At 32.9% G+C, this 9,478-nt stretch overlaps 1 protein-coding gene across 1 annotated transcript; it reads left to right on the forward strand.

Annotated features, from left to right (window-relative positions):
- Window positions 1-1,296: 1,296 nt before the first annotated feature.
- Pym (partner of Y14 and mago) lies at window positions 1,297-9,430 on the forward strand. Its single transcript, XM_071589837.1, has 4 exons — window positions 1,297-1,346; window positions 1,420-1,516; window positions 1,641-1,786; window positions 8,492-9,430. The coding sequence occupies exons 1-4, from the start codon at window positions 1,310-1,312 to the stop codon at window positions 8,827-8,829; spliced, it is 618 nt and encodes a 205-aa protein (XP_071445938.1). The 5' UTR covers window positions 1,297-1,309; the 3' UTR covers window positions 8,830-9,430.
- Window positions 9,431-9,478: the final 48 nt, after the last annotated feature.

Raw genomic sequence — 9,478 nt, forward strand, 5'->3', positions numbered from 1 at the left:
AGAGAATATATGACAGTCAACTCATGAAACATACTTACTTGTATAATGGTAATATTTTATCTACTATGTAATAAAATTACACATTTCATGAAAAATGCATCACAATTGCACATGCATTACAGTCATTAAACATTCAAGAGCATACACAACAACTTTAAAAGTAATTTTAGGTTATTAGATGCATGCTCCCCAAATTTTACAAGATAATATAACTAGGGCTTTAGTGAAATCATATATTGTTAAAACACTGCGAATCCATCTTCAAGTGAATCAAGAATAACCCCACAACAGCTTGGGAAGTAGTTGTACCAGGCATGAAATCAAACAGTTTATGACTGATATTTAATAATTTTTCATTTGAAAGCCTTTCCCAAAGATTGGAGCTAGAGAGATTTACCTAATCCCTTTAGTATTAATCAGTATTGTTTTGATAACTTTAAAAAAATCGTGGGAATTTCTAGTGAGAATATTGAATGGTTTCTAGAGGATGAGACAGACCAAAAATATTGGAGTGATTTTTGTTGAACAGACTATTAGAAGCAGCAGGAATCATATCTTTAGTGGCTATCCCTAAAGGGTAGATGACACTTCAATTTAGAAAACATGTCAACTACCGATGTTCGGCTGACTCACGAGAACAATGTAAACCAGATGTCTGTGCATGAAGTTTCTCCGTCGCATAAATGCAAGGCAAAAATAATCAGTCAAATTAATATGGAAGTGAAATAGGCAATGCATTATAGGGTAACAAAAATTAAACTTCAATTACAATCTGCTAATGCATGCATAACTCATACCTACAGAAATTGCGAATAACTTGAGTTTAGTTCTTAAACCAGAGCAGTAAGCAGCCAAGCCAGAGATTTATGATCACCTTCGGTGGTACAATGATGACACGTTCGGATTCTACACAGTGACAATTTTATACCGCTACTTGTAAGAGAAAATCTAAATAAACATTTGTCTCCGGTGAACTCAAACAAACCCTCATTTTCTAATAAATTAATTCTTTAAATATATCTTCAGAGTGCAATAAATGTTTTACTTTCTTTCTACCAGCATCTCCAGCCAAAACATTGGTTTCGTAGTCAGGAATTTCAGCATATTACATTTAAAACTAAATTACATGAGCGGCTAGGAGTTATTCTATTACACAGCGATGTTTTCTCAGTCATTTGTCGGAAGACTGCATATTCTTCAAATTGACTTATAAAATGTCTCTATCATTCCCCAAGCGATCGAGTGGCACGTACCGTAATCGTTCATTGTTTTTGTATTCGCTTTTCTCATAGCACATGTCGATATATGGATGATGGCGTCTTCTACATATGTGAAGGATGATTCGGGTAAGAAGCTCTTTTTTTGTCATTAAAATTTTATAAATAATAAAAGTTTCTAGATTAATGTAATATATTTCAGGGGCGACATTTATACCAGCAAGTCAAAGACCAGACGGTACCTGGCGTAAACCACGGAGGGTTAGAGATGGATACGTACCGCAAGAAGAAGTGCCACTGTAAGATCAGAATAATATTTTCTTCCCTAATATGACCTTGCACGGTTGTAAATTGAAGTTTTATATTATAACAATGAAGTAGAAATTCTACAGTTTGGGTACGATCATCCGATTTCCCTTACAGATATGAAAGCAAAGGTAAACAGTGGGCAATGAGTAAACCTCAATATCCCGTGGGCATGTCTCCAGAGGTTATAAATGCAAGTAAAGCAGTGAATGATTCGACTAGACCGATAATCCCAGGTCTATACATAGAGCCCAAACCAGAAGGTAATTGTATTCTTAAATGCTTAAGGTGCGAGACAGTGGTTAATATTTAGGTTCCGTGAATATAGCCACTATCTATTAAGCGTGTGCAAGAGAAAGTCGTTCAATAACCTACATGCCGGAAGCAGAAATTTTAAGAATAATTTTTTTTTCAAATAACTGTGGGGTAATAGCCAAAAGCAGTCGTATTTTTTTTCGGAAAGCAATAGGAATTAACTGTACCATTTATTGGACATAATGCAATCAATTAATACATGTCTTTCACAAATGTTGAATTATAAATTTCCTGGTATTTCTATTGTCATGACATGTGCCTCCTAGCTTCAGGTATATTCAGTCAATATTTTAAAATGACTGGTGGTTGGTAAAAATGTGGTTGGTGTTGCCATGAATAATTAACATTTTTTTGTGGAGTACCATTTAATATTGCCACCCTAGCACATTGAAAGGATTGGTCAAAAACTGCTTTAATACATGTACGTTGGAATGATAACATTTTATGAGTTCATTTTATATGCTACCTGGTGTTTGTATAAAATAAAACACAGTTTGATTCTAAATGTCATGCTTTGGTTTAATATTATTCTCCGGCAGAATTTGTTTTTTTCTTGATCTTGATATTCCATCGCCTTCACATGTATTCAAAGCAAGTCGGAAGATAATTGTCAATGCTTCGAAATCAACTATATGTCATGAAATAATTAACTGAAGCTCAGATTTTTATTATCTGCATAACTACCTCTTTGCTTTCATATCATATTTTATCTCATTTAAGCAATGATATGCGTCACCAATTAACGGATTCAAACGAACCGAATTATTGGAGAATCCTAATGTATTAATTGCATAAAATAATATGGTTCATTCCTGCTGGTATGAGCTGAAGTGTGTTTGTAGGTGATCATAGGTTTTCATAGTACCAATCTGTATTTGAGCAAAAATTGGCCTATTATAAACTTCATGAAACCTGATAGATTTTAAAGGTGAAGTATAGAAGTCGTTCCTAAATTTCAAATTTGCTTATCTAACTATGAATCCTTCATTGTGACTAGTATTTCCTTATTTTCATTTCCCTTCTACTCTCCTTATGGTTTACTTATCAGATTGACTATGGCTGTGAACTGGATGGTATTGTGTACAAATAAATGCCTCTATAATTAATCATGAAAGTGACACTCATTTCACATCAACTTAATAAAGACATATTAAAATAAACATTTCAGACAGAGGATGAGTGAAAATTTCATATGGTACATTTTCACAAAAAATACTCCACTAACATAATCGCATCTATCTTTGGAATTTTTTTCGAGCTTCCCCTGAAATATTTGGTAGCCAAAGACATTTATATTGCTTAGTGGAATCCTTAGACAAAACAATGCTCATATACAAAAAATGCAGTGTTTTGCAATAGAGATAGTCATGTTGACTACATGTCAACATGACCACCAAATGCCTGCTAAGAAATTGTCAAATTGATATTCACTTTAAAATAAACATTCAATGTTCTCATAATGGAAGTGCTATCCTTTCCCATTATTTGCAATGAATTAATATATTTATATCATACAACATATTCCAATTCTAAGTTAATAGGAAACTAATCTAATGAGTGACTTTAAACTCTAACAAAAAAAGTTCAATTTTTTTCAAATGAAATTCATAAGGTTGCGTCCTAGATTTTTTCAGAAAGGAAATTAGCTGTTTTTGCAATATAACGTGCCATAATGCATGGCTTTGGCTATCACTTCTTCAGGAACATCTGGAAATATTTTGGTGGAAGATAGAGCATGCTCTAGTGACAATTTTTGATCAGAACTTGGGATTATATCACTCACTGCTGAAAAAGGAGGCTCTAAGCAAAACTTATTTTTTTTAAGAATTTTGAAACGTGGTGAAGATATATTTTTTCTGAAATCCTCATAGTAGAGTGAACAATGACAGAGCTTCCAAATAAAACTATACACTTTTTGTTTCAGAATAGTTCAGAGTATTTTTTGGATCAAAATTTTTGTTCATTGTAACCATGCCAAAAAAGGAACCGGAACAAAATTGGAATGACAGTGAAACCGAATTATGATACTATTTGGGATAAAACTGATAATTCTGTCAAAGTTAGATAGGTTATTAAGTAGGATATAACTACATTTCTTTTCTTTCCCCTTGCAAATCAACAGTGAAGACTTTTTTGATTTTTAAATGGAAAAAAAATCCTAGAACAAAACTAGTTTATGTTAATTTTCGTGGGAATCTGCTGATGTCACGGAAGAAGGAACAGGATCCTCCGCCCTGATGAGTGAATATAACATCCAGAGCTTTGTACTAGGTGAGCTGTACCCTCACCTGTGGAATCAACCTTCAGATTGATTATTTTGATTCAGTTTGGTATTTTTTACACTACAATTCTTCAGCACCAACTCCATCGAAACATTGACTCACCCAGTTGAAAATTGAGCCTGAAACAGTTGAAAACATTGACTCACTCATGATTTTGCTATCTCATAATCACATTGTTGCAATAGTAATAATTGTCACTCTCTTTTATGACTTTGGACCAAAAAAAAAGTCATTGCAAATAGGACAAGTATATGAAATAATTTATGTTATAAGTTTCTTGTGTTATCCATTTTATTTTGAGGATTCTCATTTGAAAATGAGCCAAGGAGTTTTTTTTTACCATGAATTTCCATAAGTTGAAGACTGCCACAGTATCCAAGTTGTGTATATTGTTTTTATATCATCATTTGCAATTACATTTTATAAATTTAGTTGTTATGATTTCAGTTTATGTTTACACCTTAATTTGCAATTTATGTGACTCCAGTCATTTTATCAGGGCATATTGTGTATGTTCCTAGGCTCGAATTGGGTACATTTAGGTTTTAGTACTATGAAAATATCCCTATCATAATTCCAAAGACTAATTAACAAAGTAGTGGTAGTATATGGATCAAAATTGGTATGGATCAACTTAAGTTTCACATCCCCAATGGTGCTCATTTGCTGATTCCATGTTCCTGAAAGTGATGATTTGTAAATAATAATAATATTTAATTGTCAACTGATCATACAAATCATAAAGGTACATTATGATGCTATGAACATGCTTAAAAAGAGCGTATAAATTAAAGTATCTAATAAAAACACAATTATAACTGCTTGTCATTTAAAAATTCAATCAATGAATGATCACATTTTATTAGAAGGAGTTTCCTGAGTTTCAATTTGAAATTTCATTATTTATCACTTGTTTTCAATGAGTTGTGGCAATTGGTTATAAATTCTTACACCCATTGTAATTTGGGTTTTAAATGTAAGTGCTGATTTATGGTAACTTGTGTGAATGTTGTGATGGTATCTAGTTGAATAAGAGTGAATATCACTATTTGCGTGAAAGAGGTGGATATTATTTTTGATGAAGACAGACAAGGCAAATATATGCGTAGATGGAATGGTAAGAACATTTAATTTTTTTTATGAGGGTCTTCATGGTAATCTATGAGTAGCATCAAGAACACATCTACTAACTTATGAAGAAAGCTTTGTGCAGCATGCTCACAGATGATCCCCAGAACATGATTCCATATGATGCCCTGGAGAAAATATTAGAATAATACAAGAGTTTTAAAACCTCTAAAGACAGTGTGTTATGCAGGAACCGAATAGTGAACATCACAGTGTGCTGTTAAGACACATTAACATGAATATTCCATCCACCAGTTTGTTGAACATGTAGACCTCGGAACTTAGTGTTGGTTGCATAAATAATTCTTTCATTTTTGAGATCTACATCAATATCCTCCTGCAATATTGGTGGATTAAATGCAAGGAACGTACTGGCTTCCCACCCTGAGGGTGCGGGTTCAAATCCCGGCGGTGTTGAATATTTTTCAGAGGTATCTCGATCCCTACTTGAGGTGCTTTGTGGAGGGCACTTTGAGTGAGTACGCCGTCCGTCGGATGGGACGTTAAACCGCGGACCCCTTGGCGCCTTTCGTAAAGAGTAGGCTAATGCCGACGCTGGGTTTCTCTCCACCCTTCATCCTTTCCTGTCCATCCCAGCTGTCGGTCGCCTCCCCTCAAAACTACTACTACTAAATGCAAGGACCTGTTTCTTTTTGCAATTTAATTTGTCTGTGTCACAACATCAGTTTCAGACACTGTTTAAAACCTTATGCATTGTAACCAAGCCTTTGACTACTTTTGTGAGAAATTATAAAGTTTGAATCATCTGCAAATATTATGGAATTAATGCTTTGATAATTTTTATTTATTAATGGTAGGTCATAAATATATAACAAAAATCATGTTGGTCCCAATATCGAGCTCGTTGGTACTCCCTAGATAACATGAAAGGAATCTAACGTATATTTTACAGATTTTGATGTTATTGGCACTATTTGTTATCTTTCAAATAAATAAGATTTTAGCCATTGCAAGGCTATTCCTCTGACACTAATTCTATTAGCCTTACTCTTAAGAAGGGGATGGTCAACCAGATCAAAGGCACAAGTAAAATCCAGAAACAAACAAAGGACTAAATTCTGTTATCTAAGAAATTGGTTATAGAATTGAAAGCACTCATGTGTGCTGACTCCATTTTGCCTTTTCAATAATCCCACTGGAAATAAGAGATAACTTTGAATTTATCGATAAACCCTACTAATAAAAAATAAAAAGTTAACTCAAATAGTGTAGCAAATTAAGATAATAGAGATAGAAATTGGTCTGTAGTGATTTATTTCCATTTTTTCGCCTTTATTTTTGTATAGTGTTACGATTTTACTAATTTTTAATTGGTGTGGAAATATTCCACATTTCAAGGACTCATTTATTAAATAAGTTAAGGGTTCAATTATTTCGTCCTTGGATACCAACAGTGATCTTCCAGGTATTCCATTTATCCCTGGAGATAGTTTTTTTTTCAAAATCTTCTAAAGGTAGGCTAACTCCTCTTTATGATCACATGGATATAGATACAATGTTTCTGGCATCCTATTTTCATGAGCAGTTAACTGTATTGGAATATTTCCATGGGTTTCTGTAAAACTTAGGAAAGATTCCTTTATTCAATTTGCACTCAGTTTGGTATGAGTGATAATAGTACCAGAACTATCATATACATCAGGAATTGAGCTCTCTACCCTTTTACCAGCTGCCTTGTTTATTATGTTCCATGCTTCTTTATTTTTATTATGGGCTATGAGCAGTTTATTGTCATTGTACTATGTCTTATTTTTCCTGATAAGTAGACTATACTCTCTCTTCATTATGAGAAAATATGACCTCACATCTGGGGTATTTGAAAACATAAAAAAAATCAAGCTTTTTCTGTGATTTTTCTAGAGAGTGCAATTTTCATCAGAAATCCAAGGCTTCCTCCTCTGCTTCAAATAATTTCCTTTCCTTCAGTTGGAATAAAACATTCAAATAAATGACAGAATTTCAAGTAAAAATAATTGAAGCTAGTTTCAAAAGAGTTGGCTGAGTAGATTACTGCCCAAGACTTTTTTCAATACTTAAATAAAACTCAGTATTGCTCACAGAATAAGCCTTTTTGGAAATATACCTGTCTGGTTGATTCAGACTGTCCGAGGTTAATGTAGTTGCCAGAATATAATGGTGAGACAGTCGTGGATCAGAGACATGTGAAACAAATTTTAAGGGATTGTAATTTGTACGTTCATTGTCTATTTGTGTTTTGAATGTTTTTGTCACTCTAGTAGGCTCTAAAATTAGTGGTTTCAGGCCATAAGAGGTAAAAACATCGCACAGCTATAATTTTTGGATAGAGTGTAAAAGAAAATTTCAATTAAAGTCACTGGTTATATTAATAATACCCACCGGAAGATAAACTAATTTCAATACTTGATCCAGCTGTTCTGTAAATAATTTGATATCACTATAGAGGGAGCGATAAACCCCAAGTATAATTTGCAATTATCAAATTTCCAGTTACAAGCTGCACATTCCAAGCATAATTCATCAGTATAGGGTACCTTCATCTCACGTGCATCCAAAGCCACATTTTCGTTTACGAAAATAGAGACGCCACCATTTTTACCCTTAGTTCGTGTTCTTATTTTTTCCTTACTTATCCAATGCTCAGATAGGCATAGAAAATCTGATACATTACCTTGCAGATATATTTCTGGTTTGTTTACTAAACATATGCATTTAAATTTTGTTCTGTGATAAAATTAAAAACCAGTGGCTGGAAAATTTGTGATAATATGCACATCCCCCATTCAAAAATTATTTGTTATAAATGTTTGCCATTAAGTATTAATATTGATGTGATTTATTTATTGGTATATATATCAAATGTCATAAAAATCATGTTGATCATCAAATAACTATAAGATTCCATGCATTCAACTTATACTTGCTACAGTTACACGCAGATTGTCTCTTGCTCAATTATTTCAAATTATTCTTGTTTAGTAAAATACCTCACATTTTTAAAACCCAGTGCTATTCCATGTACAAAATATTTCTTTTAATTGTGTACTAGCATTCATAGATCCTAAATAAAAGGAAATAATCTATGTGAGGTATGGAAGTTTTCTTTACCTTTTTTCACACCATAAGAATTTCACCTGGTAATGCTTGAAGTTCCCATTTTTATTGTGAATAGGTTAAGGAGATAGAATTTTAAAATTATCGCTTGGAATGACATTGATTTTTGTTTTTAACCCTACAATGCAGCTTCGAAGTCGTCCAAAAAGAAGAAGAAAAAGAAATCTGCCAACAAGGGGGCAGAAGTTGAATCGGTGACAGCATCCTTAAAAAATGCCAGTGTGGGTCCGAACCAATCTGCAAATTCTAATAAGAAATCCCCACCCGAGCAGGCAGTTACCACCGATCCACAGAAAAGAATTAAAAATTTGAAGAAGAAATTGAAGGAAATTGAAGTTCTAGAGCTGAGGATAGCCTCAGGAGAACTCAAAAATCCTGAAAAAGAACAGAAAAATAAAATTGAGAGGAAAAAGCAGATCATGAGTGAAATTGAGGACTTGGAGTTGGAAATTGAAACAGTTGACTGAGTTGTAATGAATGGAAGACATATTTCCGTGGTCAAATAATGTTTCTGAAGTGATAATTTTTTTAAACTTGTCTCACAAAAGCATGGATTAAAATGTTATAATTTTTCAGAAGAATGAAAATTATTTAAAATTCTATTGTGTTCAACAGTTGAGTATTTACTTACCGGTGTTATCGCATTTATGTGCATATAATGTTTTCACTACTATTCATTTTGTTATCAAGGAAGGAATGTTTGACTCCGGTTAAAAACAGTTCATCAAATTATTAACCTCAGCAACATTAACAGTGCTGGTGTGGAGAGAGTTGTCTTAATGTGTTATTCTCTATATCATAGAATGGAATTTTTGTGACATCTGTGTGTGATCAAATAATTGTGTAGATACATTTTTCCAATTATGTTGTCATTTTTAAACATTTTAGATCGCTGAGGATCATTTCATGTTTTTTCTTGGAATACTCTTAGTAATTCTGCCACTGATATTCAGTGGAGAAATGAGCTACAATTTTCCTGTACAATATTTGTTATTTTATTTAAATGTAAATTTATACATTATCTCAAAATCATTAAAATGTATGTACATATTGTCATAGAGTAGTGTGTGGAAAATTTTGTAACTTAAAAATATGTTTTGCTTAATAAAAACATTT

This window comes from Hetaerina americana, unplaced genomic scaffold, assembly GCF_022747635.1.
Source record: "Hetaerina americana unplaced genomic scaffold, ioHetAmer1.1.p SCAF_4, whole genome shotgun sequence".
Taxonomy (NCBI): Eukaryota; Metazoa; Arthropoda; class Insecta; order Odonata; family Calopterygidae; genus Hetaerina; species Hetaerina americana.

Coding starts and splice junctions, on each gene's coding strand:
- Pym (XM_071589837.1), top strand. CDS start 1,310: ATGATGGCGTCTTCTACATATGTGAAGGATGATTCGG. Junction 1,347..1,419: donor ATATGTGAAGGATGATTCGG/GTAAGAAGCTCT, acceptor AATATATTTCAG/GGGCGACATTTATACCAGCA. Junction 1,787..8,491: donor CATAGAGCCCAAACCAGAAG/GTAATTGTATTC, acceptor CCTACAATGCAG/CTTCGAAGTCGTCCAAAAAG.